The sequence below is a fragment of the Dermacentor silvarum genome, chromosome 4 (genome assembly GCF_013339745.2).
Source record: "Dermacentor silvarum isolate Dsil-2018 chromosome 4, BIME_Dsil_1.4, whole genome shotgun sequence".
Lineage (NCBI taxonomy): Eukaryota > Metazoa > Arthropoda > Arachnida > Ixodida > Ixodidae > Dermacentor > Dermacentor silvarum.
Window position 1 is genome coordinate 42,491,768 of NC_051157.2, and position 18,260 is coordinate 42,510,027.

Genomic DNA, 18,260 nt, shown 5'->3' on the forward strand with positions numbered 1-18,260 from the left:
TCTGCCGTCCTCAACCGCGCTTCCCTTCTCTTGGTATCCATTCTGTAATTCTAATAGTCCACCGGTTATCCACCCAATGCATTACATTACCTGCCCAGCTCCATTTTTTTCCTCTTAATATGAACTAGAATATCGGCTATCCCCGTTTGCTGTCTGATCCACACCACTCTCTTCCTGTCTCTTAACGTTAGGCCTAACATTTTTCGCTCCATCGCTCTTTGTGCGGTCCTTAACTTGTTCTCGAGCTTCTTTGTTAAATTCAAAAGTTTCTGCTCCATATGTTAGTACCGGTAGGATGCAATGATTGTACGCTTTTCTTTTCAACGACAGTATAGAGATATGTATATGTATATGTATATATATATACATATATATATATATATATATCATAAGACAACAAACAAAGACAAGCAATAATCGGGCCCCTGGCAGCCTATAGCCCCGGGCACCAACAGCCATAACCGTTGGACAAATAAAGTTTATTCCTATCCTATCCTCCGTTCCATTTCTTCTCGTTCTTATATATATATATATATATATATATATATATATATATATATATATATATTATATTGGCGCCCTTTGCCTCACAGCATGTCAATGAGGAAGGAGTGAACTTGAGAAAGTGTAGGTCTGCTTTTGAATGCCCGAAACAACAGATGCCTCGGATGAAGAAGTGTGCATACACCACCTGCTGCATACGCTACACGTCTATTGAATGTGCAATTGCTATAACTTCTGCCTCATTTTCTCCCTTGTTCCCTGCAAGATGAGGCAGTGCACGGAACTTCACCCTAAGCACCACTATATCTAATAAGCAAGATGCGAAAGAGAAAACTAGAAGCTACAGAATGCATAGTTTGTTTATCAAGACGCAGTTTTCTGCTCGCTAAGTAGGAAAAACTGGGAATCATCGTCTAATAGGCGTTGGCGAGGCTCACTTGAACTTCGGTGGGGGCCAGCCTTGGGCCAAACAGACCAGGTCAGCCGGGCGACCTTGTTCCACCGTCACGTGACCCGAGTGGAATGTGATAGACGGCGTCTGGCTTCCGGTTGTTTCTGCAAGTAAGGTGAAAGAAAGAAGGGGAGATAAATAAAATAAAAGAAACAGGAAGATAAGCATTCAGTTAGGTGATCTGCACTGGGGAAGGAGTAAGGAGAGGCAGGAAGATGAAAAATAAAAGTAAACGCACAGATAGATAGATAGATAGATAGATAGATAGATAGATAGATAGATAGATAGATAGATAGATAGATAGATAGATAGATAGATAGAAACCGGCAATGCACACCCATAAAAATAATGCGGGAGTGATCGAGTCTTTCAACTATTAAAGGTTGCGCGATAAGATCACAGCCAGGTGCGTTGGAGGAATAATGCAATAACGAGTCTCGGCGTCTCATTTTGCTCTTTACACTATAATGAATCGTTGCCACTGATTACAATCGCATTTGACCCCTAAGTGGAGCGACAAGCTTCGGTTTCTCGAGACACCCTAATTGCAAGCTAATCGAATGGAGGAAATAAAAATGGCTTTCGGTAAAGGTTGAGCGTAGTTGCAAGCGTTTCTGTGACTACTTTATGCTACGACAAAGCCATACTTCAGCGAAACAATATGTAGGAGATATCGCAGGCAAGTCGATGTCACGAAAGAGAAAACAAGAACGCACGAAATTCGAATACATTTTACAGATTCGTTAGATGAATAGTGCACATCACACAAACAATTTGATGGAATAAGATAGCGAACCATATACAAAAACAACCTGGGAGGACTTATTCACGTATGCGGTCACCGTAATTCGGACTGAGGCTGGTGCTGTAGGCTGCTCTTGACATGCCGCTAATAATTTCTTTCTTACTTTTGTATTTTGTACTTGTAAAAAAATCGATCCCGTCAATTCTAGTGCTTCCTTATTATTATTACATTTTTTTAAAGCTCTACATTTTCCCCTTAAACGCGAAGTTCATTTCGACGCTGTCAGGAGGAACAAAAAGTATATCAATCATGGGCTGAACAAGAAGCAAAAATAAACACTTGCGTATTGTAATGAATTTTGATAAATTAGTTAGCTAATTATTGCGCGCCATTTTCCCTCGACTAGCGTAACAGAGTGCAGCAAAAAAAAAAAGAAGCAAGGAAAAACGAACAACGTGCTGACAGATTTTGCCCAAGCGTGTAAAATCTTATTCAAGTCCGACAAAAGAAAACAAAAATGTGAGACTCTAATTAAGAGATTGCGATAGATTATACACGCCTCAAATCACGCGAACAGCAAGAATAATAGCCGGCAAGATGGTAAAAATTTTTTTATGCAAAAATTTCGGGGAGTCATGAACGTTTAAGTAAAAGAAGATGAAGGTAAAAAAATAGAATCCCTAAAAGGCAGTGCTGTCACGCCATGTAACGCGCCAGTTCTAGGATTGCTTTCAGAAGGGAGATTTACTCTTACTTTAGGGTTCATTAACGCGCTCGAACGATTACGTTTAATTAGTGATTGTTGTTATTGAAATAGAAAGAGAAAAAAAAAACGAGAAAAGCGTGCAACTATTGCACAAAACCAGGGCAATCGGAAACACCGTTCTCGTTAAACTGCAGACGACTGGTTAGTCGCGAAGCGATCGTCGAAGTGTTAACTCAGACCGAAAATTGGAGGGAAAAAGAAGTAAATAAAGGTCGAAGAAGGATAACTACGGCTAACCAGTTGACGCACCGACAATGTTACTCCAGAAAAAAAAGAAGTAAATATACAAGTCAGGCTGTGTGATCAAGTTCAATGAGCGAATTATTCACGCCGGAACAAGTCTCTTCCAAAGTGATCCTAGGCCAATAGGCTGTAAGAGATGTTTGCAGAAAATTGCTAACTCACTCGTTAGCTTCGTTAGATGGCATCAAAGGGACCCGTGTTTACTGTCTCTGGGCTTTGAAATATTTTAATTAAAGAATCGTCATTCAAGGTGGGCAAACTATGCTAGTGCTGGGCAGCTGTAATGCGTGGCGCGGCTTGGGCAATGTGCAGGAATAGGTTTCACAAAGGCGCAGCTAATTGCTCAAAAATGCAGCGGCAAATGCTTTTCAAAAGGAACATGTATTTACATGCACCAGCGAGAGAAAGGTAGAGATGCTCTTTAATGAATCGTGGAGTTGCTTGCTTGGATGCATGCCTGACATCCTACTCGAGATGGATATGATGAAAAATGAAATATGTACAACGTGCATTCACATGCAACTTGCATTCGGGACTAGTTACTGATTAAAATAATCGCTGTGTGATATTGGCCCCTAAAATTTGTAGTTAGCCTGCCTCATTTCACACATTCTGAGGAACCGGTTGCTTCTCGCGGAGGTGTTATGTACGCGCAAGCATGCAGACCGAGACCGTAGGCGTGCCGCGGCACGCTACAAAGTTAGCTGTTCTTCACTCGACTAAAGGCAAAACATTGGCTGAAGCGCGAGTCATTCGAATTGGCGTTTAATTGACGTTCAGTAGTACAAGGTGCAGTTTTTCAGACTTCGAGCTCAGGGAGCTGAGCTCGAAGTCAGGGAGCTGAGTCTGAATGTGTGCCCTACCAAGTTCCATCTTTGAGCGTTAGTTTTGTGAAGTGCGTTTGGAATAGGAGCGGTTCGTTCTCACTCAACTGATTGGAATTTTAATGTACATATAATTCTCTGTGGTTAACAGATATATCAAGTGGCACTATGGCGGAGCAGTTGCCGGCATTACTTGCGAGCCTGGTAGGTCCACCTGCACCGAGAAACACCCCTCCTGGTCCTGCAGACATTGTGCGGTGCGAACCCGCGTACATTCGTCATGGAAACGTGTGCTGTTTGCGGCATTGAGGGACTCGGACCCATGCATAGTGAACGTAAAGAACACACGGATGAAACGCGGTTCACAGTTTACGTGTACCCGCGTCCCTCAGTCGTATTCGTGGAGCAACTATCCCCGTTTGTAGCATTGTCTGCTGGCATTCAAGAGAGAGAGAGAAGAAAGGGGAAAGGTAGGGATGTTAACCAGAGGGGAAATCCGGTTTGCTACAATACGCTGGTGAGAGGGGAGGGGGAGGTAAAGTGACAGGTAGAGAGAGTGAGAAAGAAAGGGAGCACAAATACACAATCACAGTTGGTCACTGTCCCCCCATATCACCGCATGGTACAGTAGCACTTGCAGCACTATACACATCTGTGCAGGCTACAGCCGCTTGTCCAAGTCTGGTGTTCTTAAGAACTGCAGCAGTGCGCTCTTCGTCCTCCATTGCGATGGCTTGTGATGTCGGCATTCTAAAATTGTTTCCTCAGTTAAAGGTCTTTGGTCAAAGCGGGCTATCCCGATTGCGAGTAATCGTCTCTTTGAATTGTAGCGAGGCACCTAGCTGACATTCAATTTCTGTCAGGCGCCTGCGACAACAGTAAGGTTAGCGTGAATTAGCTTCACTAAGGTGTCAGATGATTCAACGCGCGAAATCAACGTAAAACAAACGTTAGTCCTGTCCTTAGACTGTTTTCTCACATTCGCAACATGCCCCAGCAATTTCCACTAGGCGCCCCTCTATAGTGCTGTAGCTGTAGAAGTGGGGCATCTACGTACCCGTAGCGTGGTAGTGCGCATAGGTGGTGCTGGTCCTGTTTCGGCGTGTAAGCACGTCCTCCGTGTGGCACCGGAAGCGGGCAGCTTGCGTCAGACTCCGCACGTACAGATCGCCTGATGACGTCATCACGTACCGGTCTGCGACGGATGTAGAGAGAGAGAGAGAGAGAGAGAGAGAGAGCGATTCTGGTTGAAAAAGGCTGTCTAGGTGTGTTGTGCAGTACTACATGAACGAATTCCAAATTGTTCTGTGCGGTTAGAAAAAGAAAGCAGAAAAACTCATACATAAATACATACATACATGCATGCATACATACATACATACATACATACATACATACATACATACATACATACATACATACATACATACATACATACATACATACATACATACATACATACATACATACATACATACATACATACATACATACATACATACATACATACATACATACATACATACATACATACATACATACATACATACATACATACATGCAGACAGACAGACAAAAGTGAACAGAGATGATCAGGTAGCTCGGAGGCTTTGCTTCTCTTTCACTGTATAGAGAATTATGTATGGTGACCTACGAAAGCTTTTATGTGGCGGCGTGTTAAAAGGGTATTACTTTTTTGAGGTAGCTTCTTGATCAACGTCTCATTATCATCATCATCAGCCTGTATTTATGTCCACTGCAGGACGAAGGCCTCTCCCTGCGATCTCCAATTACCGTTCTCTTGCGCTAGCCGATTCCAACTTGCGCCTGCGAATTTCCTAACTTCACCACTCCCCTTAGTTTTCTGCCGTCCTCGACTGCGCTTCCCTTCTCTTGATATCTATTCTGTAACCCTAATGGTCCACCGGTTATCCATCCTACGCATTACATGGCCTTCCCACTTTTTCCGCTTAATATAAACTAGAATATCGGCTGTCTCCATTTGTTCTCTGATCCACACCGCTCTCTTCCTGTCTCTTAACGTTAGGCCTAACATTTTTCGCTACATCGCTCTTTGTGCGGTCCTTAACTTGTTCTCGAGCTTCTTTGTTAACCTCCAAATTTCTGGCCCATATATTAGCACCGGTATAATGTAATGATCGCACACTTTTCTTTTCAAGGACAGTGGTAATCTCCCAGTCAGGATTTGGTAATGCCTGCCGTATGCACTCCAGCCCAATTTTATTCTTCTATCATTTTCTTTCTCATGATCAGGGTCCTCTGTGAGTAACTGACCTAAATAAACGTGCTCCCTTACAGACTCTATGGAGGCTGACTGGCCATCCTGAATTCTTGCTCCCTTGCCAGGCTATTGAACATTATCTTTGTCTTCTGCATACAAATTTTCCACCCCATTCTTACACTTTCTTGGTTAAGGTCCTCAATAATTTGCTGTAATTCATCCCCATTGTTGCTGAATAGCACAATGTCATCTGCAAACCGAAGGTTGCTGACATATTCGCCGTTGATTCTCACTCCTAAGCTTTCTCAGTCTAAGAACTTGAATACTTCTTCTAAGCATGCAGTGAATAGCATTGGAGAGATGGTGTCTCCTTGCCTGACCCCTTTCTTGATAGGTAACTTTCTACTTTTCTTGTGGAGAACCAAGGTTGCTGTGCAATACTTGTAGGTAATTGCCAATATATTTACGTATGCATCCTGTACTCCTTGGTTGCGTAATGCCTATATGACTGCTGGTATCTCTACTGAATCAAATGATTTTTTTGTAATCTATGAAAGCCATATAGAGAGATTGATTGTGCTCCGAAGATTTCTCTATTACCTGGTTGATGACATGGATATGTTCCATCGTAGAATATCCCATCCTGAAACCAGCCTGTTCTCTTGGTTGGCTGAAGTCAAGTGTTGCCCTGATTCTATTTGAAATTACCTTGGCGATTATTTTATACAATGCTGAAAGCAAGCTAATGGGTCTATAATTCTTCAATTCTTTAGCGTCTCCCTTCTTATGGATGAGTGTAATGTTGCGTTCTTCCAGCTTTCTGGTACACTTGAAGTCGTGAGGCATTGCGTATAAAGGGCCGCAAGCTTTTCAAGTATGATATCTCCCCCATCCTTGATTAAATCGACTGTTATTCCATCTTCTCCAGCAGCTCTTCCCCTGGTCATGTCTTCAAGGCCCTTCTGACGTCATCGCTAGTTATAGCGACGTCATCGCTACTTCGAGTGCAAGTAGCTTGGTTGATCTGGGCACTGTACAGGTCAATATAGAATTCTGCCGCTGCTTTTACTATGCGATCGAAATTGCTGATGATATTACCCTGCTTATCTTTCAGTGCATACATTTTGCCTTGTCCTATGCCTAGTTTTCTTCTCACTGATTTCATTCTGCGTCCATATTTTACTGCTTCCTTAATCTTTTCCACGTTATAATTTCGGATATCCCTTACTTTCTTCTTGTTGATCAGTTTCGACAGTTCAGCGAATCTACTTCTACTCCAAAATCGTAGGAGTAGGACGGACATCCATCGACAAATTCTGCCGTGAGAAGAGTTGGTTTTCGGTCGAGGTTCCGGCGCATAAATTTAGTTGAACGAAGAACATTTAAATGCAGGAAGAACACTCGACATGGTTATCAACGTTACATATCCTTCAAGAAGACAATTCGGCATAGTTGTATGCCCGCAATGTACGTGCAACAATTAAGCGCAGCTCTAAGTCAGACTAAGCAAGTTCTTGTGCAGCGAAATTCGTACCTTCTTTTAATTAAGGGGATTTGCCGCAACGCATATATAGTTCTTTCTTTTTTGCTTCGGACACTGACAAATTTCTGAAAGATATTAGTGCACAAAAAAGTTCAAGAACTGGGTTGATAATCGCACTGAGATTGCGCGTTAAACACCAAACCTTCATATAGCGCTGTAAAACGTTAGCAGTGCTTTACAAGTTTGCGCCAGCCTTTTACCAAGCCTGCTTGACCACACGTTCAACAGGCTTAAATATTTCTTCTTTTCTTCAAGAAAAAGTGATTAGCTCGGGCTTTTACCAGTTCGAACCGTGCGTCAGCTGCTTATCGAAAAGAGATTTAACCGTTTATTTTTTTTATCGCTGTACGGTATAACACATCAAACGCTACCTTACCTAACCTAATCTAACCTAACCTATCCAGATGCAACCTAGCCAAATTCAACTTACATACAGTGCCGCCGGAAAAGAACAAGGAAATGTAGTGGTTCTCAGCGTTTCATTTTAGAAAACACGGGCAAAATAAAAAAAGGCGAATTTAGAGAGCAGTTTAATCATCAGTCGAGTTTTAATGTTACTTTTTGGGACATCGGCACAAATTTCTCCAATCGTTTCGTAAAATGTTCGTTTTTTATTTTTTTATATCTTTTAGTATTACTGCACGTACCGATTGATGAAAGTGTATGCCGCACCTAGGACACACTATATAAAAACTGATCGTTTGTTACCGGTAGTGTGGCCAGAGAAATAGTCTTCCACCACGTTTTTTTTATATGGATTGAAAACAGAAACTCCCCTCCGTTCCATTTTTTAAACTAAATAGACTCGCTAACCATCTCCGTTTGTCGTCGATCTTACTTGATATATATAACGTTTATGTTTTGTTTTCCAGAGCTACGACGCTGTAACCGTGGAAGAGAGCTACAAGGCTACTTTCGCTACGGTCTAAAATACTCTAACAACGGTAAGCGTGGTATGCGACTTCGTTCTAAAACTATGATGAGATGAGTTGCCCATGATCTCAATGATAAACTCTTACTTCACTAGAATTATTCTCTTCCTCGCTTTCATCTTGGTAAACCACTGATGCAAGCGGACGATGAAATGTGTGTGCCGAAATAAGTCAAGTGGTAGTTGTAATTCAATGTTTTCGAATGTCTTGCGAAGATAGGATGTAGCGCGGTCTCACAGAATGGGTGAAGATTACCGTCCGATGTGCCTAGCATCTTCTACACCGAAATCGGGGGCCTCTAATTTCTGATTACGACTTTGATGACCCGAACGGAGTTATTGATATGTTATAGAAACAAGTGGTATTCATTCGAAATTGGTCTACAGATCACTGAGGAAGAGTTGGTTATAATTAGTGCAACGAATCGGTGAGATCGGTAAACCCCATTGAAATCTGGGGTTTATAACAGTCGCCTGAATGATATAGTATACGATCCCTCGCTGATACCTACGCCCCGCTTGATGGATAACCATGCGTTTTTCTTGATTCCGTCGGCGCTATCTGGTCGTCACTGTAGAACTGATTTAGATTACCATGCTCCGATGTACAGTGCGGTCCGTTGTTAAAGGGAACACTCATATGTACGCCTCTCATAAGCCTCTCACTTTGCTGGCGCCCTAACGGCAACTAGCGGCGGAAGCACTGCACATTTAAGTGTGTCGAAAGAAGTCAGTGCTTCCAGCCACAAGTTATCGGCTGCAAATCTAGGCGATTGTACTCTTGCGAGAAAGAAAAATTCGAACATGCTCTGGACAGAAGTGTTGCCTTCAATAGTGGACCCCCTCTGTACAACCACCAACACTGCATTTACATGCCTTCTTTAACGACCTGTTCGCAGCTTCGGCTTTAGACAAGCTGTTCATGTGCACTTGCAAAGCGCCACTGGAACCTGAGCCAACGCGCAGAACCACTTTTACGGTGAGTGTACCACGGGGATTGGGTGACTGGTGATATTTTTGGCTCCGAGCCAACAGCCACGCACATTCTCGGCGCGAGTTGTGCAAAACCGAGTGAAATTTCCAGGGTGTAGATGACTTTCAGTGTCAGTGCCAATGCGGAGTGAGAAAAGTGTTTGCTATGACTATGTCGTTATGATACGGCTATGTGTATAAGGTGCGATTATATCCGGGATTCATGCCACTGCTTCGAAGAATATCTTGCGGTAGAAATTATAGATTGAAAAAAGAAAATAATAATAAAAATAATAGTTATAACCTATATTTTGGCGTCGGTGCAGCTAAATGGAGTGGCGGGCTAGTAGTAGTAGTAGTAGTAGTAGTAGTAGTAGTAGTAGTAGTAGTAGTAGTAGTAGTAGTAGTAGTAGTAGTATAAACTTCTATTAAAAATTACATCTAGGTCCAGTGGGTGGGCCCCTCAGTCCACGGCCCCACTGGCGATAGCGGCACGCCGGGCTTGGTCGAGAAGGGCCCATTGGTCCTCCCGCACCGTGCTGGCTAGCCACATCTCCCACTGCCGGCCTACTGTTGGAGCTTTGCCCCTAAAGGGGTGATTGGATTTCTTGTGGCCGACTCTGGCATGACCATGTGATATGGTCAAGAGATGGCCGACCCCCGCACCAAGGGCAAGTTTTGGGGCACCGAGTGGGGTGTATGTGGTGTAGTAGGAGTAAGTGTGGGTATGTACGGGTTTGTAGTGCGCTCTGGTCCCGCATTTGCGCTGAGTCCAAGGATGGGTCTTGAAAGCCGTTGCCTTCCTCGTCTCTGTGCCTCCAAGATATATTTTATTGTGATCGGAGATTATACGAGATTGCGTTCCGTCGCTCGGATGCTATATTCTCGAGCGAGACGGTCCGCCCTCTCGTTACCCGTCACTCCGGCGTGGTGTTCCATGAGATTTCTTCCTAGGATTTTCATTGCGAGTTAGGACAGGGTGCCTGTAATGAAAAGGCGACATGCTGACTGCGAGTCGGTTAGTATTAAAGCTGAACGTGCTCTATTTTCAGCGTTACGTATAGCCAGAGCCACCACGGTAGCCTCTGCTGTCGCCACTGACTCTGTTCTAACTGTTGCGGAAATAGTAGTTTGTGCGTTTGTGGCTACCACAGTGAAAAAGTTTTGCTATCGTGTTTGCACGCATCCGTGTAATAAACCTCCGGATTTCCACCGAACCTGCGTTCGAGTGTCCTGGCCCGTGCAAGGCGCCGTTGCCTGTGGTATTTCTCGCTCATGCTTTTAGAGATTGGGGACACAGATATCTGAGCTCGTATGTCCGGTGGGAGGAGTTCCGTTTGGTCGTTACAATGTGACGGTCTGACCTTAATCGACGGAGAAGTGTTCAGCCTTGCAGCGTGGCACTGAGCCTTTCTCGTTGTGCGCGATCAGTGTTGCAGCCACGAGTTCCTCAAAAGTGTTGCTAATACCCCCATTGCCTCAAAAAGGGTCGCGCTAGTGCAGATCGGTAGACCAAGCGGCGCCTTATAAGCTGTGCGTATCAGGGCGTTTATTTTAGTTTCCTCTGAGTTTGATACATTTTGGAAAGGAAGACCGAAGGCTATACGGCTTATGAGAAATGCCTGCACGAGCCTTATCGTCTCTTCCTCCTTGAAGCCTTTTTCTGTTTCTTGCTACTCTGTTTATCATCCTAGACACACTGTTAACAGTTTTCCGGAGATTTGCGATCGTGTGCCCTACTGATCCATTTGCCTGTATCCTAAATGTCCGTCATAAGTTAGTCGTACGTCTCCATAAGCGCAGAAAACTGAGCTGAAAATCACGTATCTTGTTACGATGCTCGTCCGCAATAACTACACACTCCTTCTCCTTGCCATTCACTTGGCGACATTTAATATTTTATTCCCTGCAAGTTTCCCAGACATTAGCTCTCCTTGCGCAATGATTTGATTTCTGCGTGAAGCAGGCGATAGTAAGCATTCTGGTATGAACAAAAGTACGTTCGCGCAAAGCGAAAGTTTGTAATATGAAAGCGGCTGATCGATGATTTGATAAGCGATGCACCGCGATATGTGAATTGTATTTCTTGGATATACATACGGACGAACGCATTCGCGTCCGTACGCTTTCGGAAGCAAGCCGAAATTCGTTCACTGCACCAGCTGGCAGCGGTCGCGTGATACCACATTGCCAGCGCGCGTTTGTTTTTGTGCCTCGAGAAACGTGGATAGCGAGGCAGGCACTGCCCGATCTGGCGCGTGTAGACATGGAAGCACTTCCCTGTTCCTCTCCACCAATGGGAAAACATTTAGGCAACGTTTTCCTTTCCCTTTATCTTTAAGATGTCCCGCTCGTGCCTCCCTTTTATTCATGCCCTATACTGGCCTACACATTCTGCCATCCGTACGCGCGTTTTCTTTTCTTTCTTTATTTTAGTTCTCGAGATAGCGTGAAATCGGAGTCTTGAGTTAGTCGCTTCTTTCCGTCCTTTTTACATCAGGCTCCTCTCGTATATTTCCCTATAGATTCAGCTCTGCCGTGTCTTCGTCCCATTTAGACCACGCGACGTGGCAGTGGCAGGAGGGCCAGGAGGGCCCGAACATTTCCGCCATATTCCTTCGTACTCCCGCAGATAGTTCCGGTTCAGTGCCTTGTATTCAAGGCTGTTTTAATATTTTTTTCCCTTTATACTACACAGTTACAGCTTTAACTGCTTCCCGTTCTTTCCCCCTGCATTTTCTTCCCTGTTGTGATCCTGCCGAACGGAGAAGTATAAGAAGCTACATCGCAACAACACGGACGAAAACAGTTTTCGATTTTCAAAAAAGGCACAGCTGCCGAATGGGGGAAATGGAAGATCGAGAACACAAAATGCAGTTGCGTGTTCTCGAGTTTAATGCGACCGCCGTATCTTCGGAGAATGTTTTCGAGACATGTATAGGTGGCATCGCATCCCGCTGGAGACACAGGAACAGACAAAAAATAAACAATGCCTCAGTACGAAAATATATTTTACATAATTATATTATAATAGATTGATATATTGATTGATCGATAGATTGGGTTAACGTGCCGCAGGAAAATAAGTAAAATTCCGCCCCCATTTCACCCTGTGAAAGTTGATGTACAGCGAAGGTGTAGCCGACGTTACACAAGCACCACTACCACAAAAAGGCGTCGCACCGTCGACATCAATGCAGCGTCCACGACCTCGTTCGGGCCCTTTCCGATGGTGCTTCGACGCCGCGGTGCACGTTCGCGGCGTCCATGCGTTTGCGCGTAACCCGCGTTCACGAATTACGGTAGCAATTAACACACTCAGCGCGACCGATGCAACGGACAGAGCGGCCACCAATCAAGGTCAGATAAAGAGAAGTTTATTTATAACAGGCATTCATGAAAATACATGTGCACTCGGGTTAATGTACACGAAAACAGACAAATACTAGCGGCAATGGCACATACAATCAAAACGGCACATTATGAAAACAAAAGGAACACACTAAGGTGGTATATGAATATGGCAGGTGTTCTGACCTGCCAGACATTAATGGGCTAGTATGGTAACAACTGCGCAGTAATGCGCCCATTACGGGGCTTCATGAATCTTGTCGACCATTTGCGCAGAAACTGGTCTTCGTTCAGAATGATCCAGTCAACGCACGCTTGTTCGTACACGTGTGCACACGTTCGTCACGCGTGCACGCAGGTGTGGCGGAGTGCAGCATATACACTCATTCTAGGAAGCGCTCCGCCTGGCGCAAGTGCGTTATTGAACTAATTAAATTTCTCAAAGTAAAGTTTGTCAGAAAATTTGTAAAGTACGACTAACACACAACCTGCAGACATGATAGTGTGAGATTGTAATTTGAACACACGGGAAAACATAATTCTCTTACGCGGAAACTCAAAATTACATTTGCTCTGGAGACGAAAAGTTTTCTTTGTCGACGCGACGGTGTACACCCACGGACACAGAAAATTTGCTGGGGTAGCCATCTACAGCTTCTCTGTAAGAGAACACGAGAGCCGCCGTGAGGGGCGTAGGCGCGGAGGATGGGCCTAAACCTTCTGCGCAGTCTTGACCGAGTGGAGTTCTAAACATGCTTTTGGCGCCGGAAACTGACACCATGACCTCGCGTTTCGGAGTAGAAGGCTAAAGCTATTGAGATACTGCGGCTTTCTTTTCTCTATTGACTGAGTCGCCGTAACGGGTAAAGATAAATTCCAAATTTGAATATGCGCTGAGACAGGACAATGGCAGAGAAGGGAGATAGGATCATTTGCATAAGCTTGGCAGAACGGACAGAAACGTTCCTCCTAATTCACGTGTGCTGCTAGCAAAGACGAAGAAGAAAAGCAGCGAGGTATAGCTAGTTAACTCGCGAAGGTCCTATTATGTTGCCTTTTTTTTAAAGGTTCTATTTCACGCGATAGGTGTTTTATTGCTGAAGCAACAAGTTGAGCGCATAAACTAGCTTCGTTTCATGTTCCACCATCTGTCTTGTTTCTTTAAGCTTGCCATGTATCTCGACCAGTGGAGCGTTCAGTCAGGAGGGCAACAGCGGGAAAAAGCACCACAGTTTGTAAATATTCACCGAGAAAGCAAGGCTTTAAAAGAGCAGAAAAGAGCACAAAAGGCCTCGTAATGAGTGCTAGCTCTGGCGTCAAGCTTACTGCAAAGCGTGATGGTTAAACGTTATGTTTCTGGGAAGCGGGGTTCCGGAGGTGTGCCCCTAATAACACTACGAGGCTGAACGCGGAGCAAGATTGCACTTTCGAGGATTAATTACTCGACAGCTAGTCTAGTGTGGGTGTTTCTGTACGCGCTGCCAAAGTTTTAGAAACGAGTCTGAAGGCCGGGAAATTGATGTGGAGAAGTCCAGCGTGAAGGAAGCGTATAAAAACTGGAACGTTGCTAAGCGGATGCGAAAGAAAAAAAGAAAAAGAAAAAAAGGAAAAAAAAAAAGGCGTAGGAACAGTTCCTGTGTTTACGAGCTTGATTAAGAGCTTTAAAAAAACGGTTTTACATTTAAAGCGTTGCGTGATAGATGCTTTTTCGTACGCATGACAAGTCATGCCTCCGGTAGTGTGATCGTTTTGTCAATTTCACTGAAAAGCTTGCTAGAACGAAGTGTGTTATAACTAATGTATCTCTCTCCATCTCTCTCTCTCTCTCTCTCTCTGTACATTTTTTTGATGACGTCGTTTACCCTGGAAACCTATAGAAGCAACTTCAAGCTATATGGCTTTATTTTGTGCTTCACACTGGGTACACGCTTGAGGAGATTTCTCTTATGTTTCTTAGAAATGGAGGCGGTGATTTCTTAGTCATGTGGTGACTTCCTTCGTAATGCTATGAAGAAATAGCCCATTCAACATTGCTATGTGCACGTGAAGTTGACAGTAACTTCATGGTACTATATGCCGCCAAGTTGCTCAACTAAATCTTCTTACGTAACTAAACGTGCAGCCTTTTTTAAGCGAAGCTTTATACGCTCACAAGTTTCGATGGTGGTGGTTGTGGTGGCGGTGGTATCACGCTGAAAAGTGGGCCGATCCTGGCGATAGTGCAGAAAGGGTTCAAGCTCAATGGCACACACCCCTGTGGGCGCGGGGACCTATAACGCGCCCTTGAACTATACGCTTGTCACATGTGCGACCCAAAGAGACAAAATCACCAGCCCTTCCCCTGTCGAGATTAGGGGATTAATAGAAGCTTGTCATCCGATTCTAGCGTGAGGGCTTCCGAAGCCCTGGCGAAACGTCAGCGAAGAGCCGCGGACCCCGAGTTGCGGGAGCGCCATGTTGAGGCCAAAAGTCAGCGAAGAGCCGCCGACCCTGAGTGTACAGGGCAAATGAAGCGGAACGCCTGCGATAGTGTCGTCTTGCCACAAGCTTCGCTTACCCCCATTTTCCAGACAGGGGAAGGGCTGGTGATATTTTTTTTTCATTAAGTGGTATTTAGGAGATGTCGGCTTTATTTGGCGCCGGCTACTCCTTTTCACATAGAGATATGAAAAAAAAAAAGAATGAACCTACACGCATTAAAACTAAAAGTTGACTCCAAATCACAATAACACAAAGTACAGTCACATAAGTACACTAATGCCACTACTAAAACTGAAAGTTAACTCAGAAACACAGCAACACAAAGTTCAGTCACAAAGGCGCACTAAAGTAAAGACAAAATCCAGTCACATAAGTACACTAATGCCGCACTAAAACTGAAAGTCAACTCAGAAATTATTATTGTTTGGCATGTACACATATACACACATGGACACGAAAGACAGAGAAAATAGAAAAAAAAAAAACTACCGCAGGGAGGGGCACAATACCTGCCTACTCTTTCAGGAGGAGGGAATAGAGGAAATGAAAATATGAGAATAAATGAGAGGAAATAAAGAAATGACGGAGACACAGACAGAACAAAACAAAACATAAATAATGTCTATAAACGGGAGGCCAAGTCAGTATCCTTCAGAAGTGTTAGCAGGGCTCGATGGGCCTGGTCACGTCGAGCAGCACACCCCCTTGGAAACAGGCAATCGTCAAGGGTCGCACGTTGCCGTCCAATCAGTCTATACTCCTTAATTAGCAATGCCCGCTGCGCAACGAATGCGGGACACTCTAAAACGAGATGTTCAAGTGTCTCACAGGAGCCACAAAACGTACACGACGGGCTGTCCACACGTCCTTGTCGGTACGGGCGTTCGCGCACCAACACAGACCCAACCCTTAACTTGTAAAATAGTGCTCTAGCACGACGGGGCAAGCCTCAAACACGAACACGGGGAGGGAACAATCCATTTGCAACACGCTGGTCTAGCTGGGTGCTGTATTAGGAGGTGTCGGCGTATCAGAAGACGAGCGTTTATTTTCAAACATACAGGAAATGTCAGGGCAGTCACATTCGTGGTGGGCACAACTTAGTACAAGGCAATCAGCCACTACAATTCCAGCGATGCCCACGTGCTAGGGTATCCACTGGGCATTGAGGGACACTCCATACGAACTAATTTTGCCGGCAGATTCAAGGATACTGCATAAAATTGGGCTATCGGCAGATTGTCTCATTCTGCTAAGAGCAGCACGGGAGTCGGTAAGAATGACGACCTTCAAAGCGTTTAATTCTTCGTGTACGTACTTCAGAGCAACATCAATCGCTACCACTTCTGCAGTTAAGAATGAGGTTGGACTCGGAAACACAGCAACACAAAGTTCAGTCCCATCGGTGCACTAAAGGAAACACAAAGTTCGGTCACGTAACTGCATTAAAATCAGAGCACATAAGATAGCTCGGAATACATTGAAATGAAGTTACATGAACCCAGGCGTTGAATTGGCGAAAATCAGGTAAAATAAAAAAATCCCATAGAGTGAGCTTATCACTGATAAACACTCTTTTCAATAGCTTCCGCGAATATTGCTCGCTTCTAGAAATCTTTGGAGGGTCATTAAAGCTCGCCTTTGCAATGCATATGTTGGCCAAGGACCTACTATCTGCCTGAGGCTGAAGGGCCTGCGGTCTAATGCCACGAAATCACGTGTAAATGTTGTCTATGTGTGTCGTGTCGCGGGCATTCTAACAGAAGAAGCTGTACATCGTCATACGCGTGGCCACTAGTACATTCCGGACTATCAGCTCTTGAATTTTCTTGTTGAAAATATTTTGTGTATGCGGCACGGAGCTGCAGACGGTGAATGAGCGTTTCAAAGGCTCTGGCTTTTTCCAATGTGGACGGGATTTTAAATTGAAGCGCAGAGTCAATGTGAAGTAAATCTGAAGATTTCGAGTTCTGATCAAACCATGTCGCTTCGCAACTCCGGAATGAGATCCGTTTTAGTATGTGCCGTAATTTGCCTTGCGTTAGATGGAGACCATATGTGTCGTAATTAATATGCGCTTGTCCAGCGGCCTCGTCTGCTGCAATATTCCTAGGGATATTGCAGTGCCAGGTATCCACTGGTACATTATTGTGCGATTCTCTTCACTTGATTTTGTGAGTTCTTTTAGTGACTCGTAAACTAACACCATGTTTGGTGAATTGCTGATGTCCCCATGAAGCGACAAGAAAACTGCCTGCGAGTCACAAAGAATGACCAAATCGTTCACTTTTTGCATTGTATTTATGCACCGTAACAAAGACAATATTGCAAAAAGCTCTGCTGTAGTTGATGATGTCGTGTGAGGTAGCTTAAACGTCGCTATTCGGTTTCATTCTGGAATGACAAAGGTAGCTGTAGAAGAATTTATTTGATAAGAACCATCTGCATACGCTTGAATATAGCGGTACCGAAAGTATATTTGCTATAACGCTAATTGTTGTGCTGCTAGCCTAAACATGTTTCGTTTTCGAATAATTCCGTCAACCGAAAGTTCAATTTTTAGGGCGACAAGTCACCATGGAGGGTAGGAAATATCTGAGATCCAAACTTCGTGATGTGGCAGTAAATTTTTGTGCACCTGAATCACAGTATTGATGTTTGCCCTATCTCTCTCAATTGTAATTGCTAGTGGGTGCCTTTTGTGCTCCACTGAAACGCGAAAGTAGTATCGACAGGTTTCAACCGTCCTCATAATTGGGAATGGAGGATGACGTGCCTCTGCAATTACTAATGAACTTGAGGTTGCTCGGGGAACACCTAAGCATACTCTAAGGCTCCTAGCTATTAACCGTTGAAGTCGCTCTTCAGATGAACGGGAGATTCCATGCAGAACAGGCGAAGAATAAGCTATTTTTTGCTTTATAAGTGCATTATGCACTTTCAGTAGAGAAGAAACCGACCCTCCCCATGTCGTGCCTGCTTCGTGGCGAAGAACATTTATTGTTCAGTTTACTTGTTCTTCGAGTGCTTTAATGTGCGCATTTCAAGAAAGTTGTCTGTATAGTATAACCCCCAGAAATTTGTGTTGTTTTACTATGTCTAAACGTTGCCCCTTAAGGCACAGATGAAAGTCTTTTAGGCATCCTCTGGTAAAGGGTAGCACAGCCGTCTTACTGTAAGACAGCTCCATTCCTCTTTCTTTTAAGA

The 18,260-nt window shown here is 44.2% G+C and overlaps 1 protein-coding gene across 1 annotated transcript in view; it reads right to left on the bottom strand.

Moving 5' to 3' along the window:
• The window catches only part of LOC119448578 (Down syndrome cell adhesion molecule-like), a 150,143-nt gene that overhangs the window by 36,904 nt on the left and 94,979 nt on the right, over positions 1–18,260 (bottom strand). Inside the window, exons 4-5 of the mRNA XM_037711811.2 lie at positions 4,591–4,728; positions 942–1,059 (exon numbers count right to left, since the gene is read on the bottom strand). Coding sequence (XP_037567739.1) covers positions 942–1,059; positions 4,591–4,728 — 256 coding nt within the window. The remainder of the gene's footprint in view (positions 1–941; positions 1,060–4,590; positions 4,729–18,260) is intronic.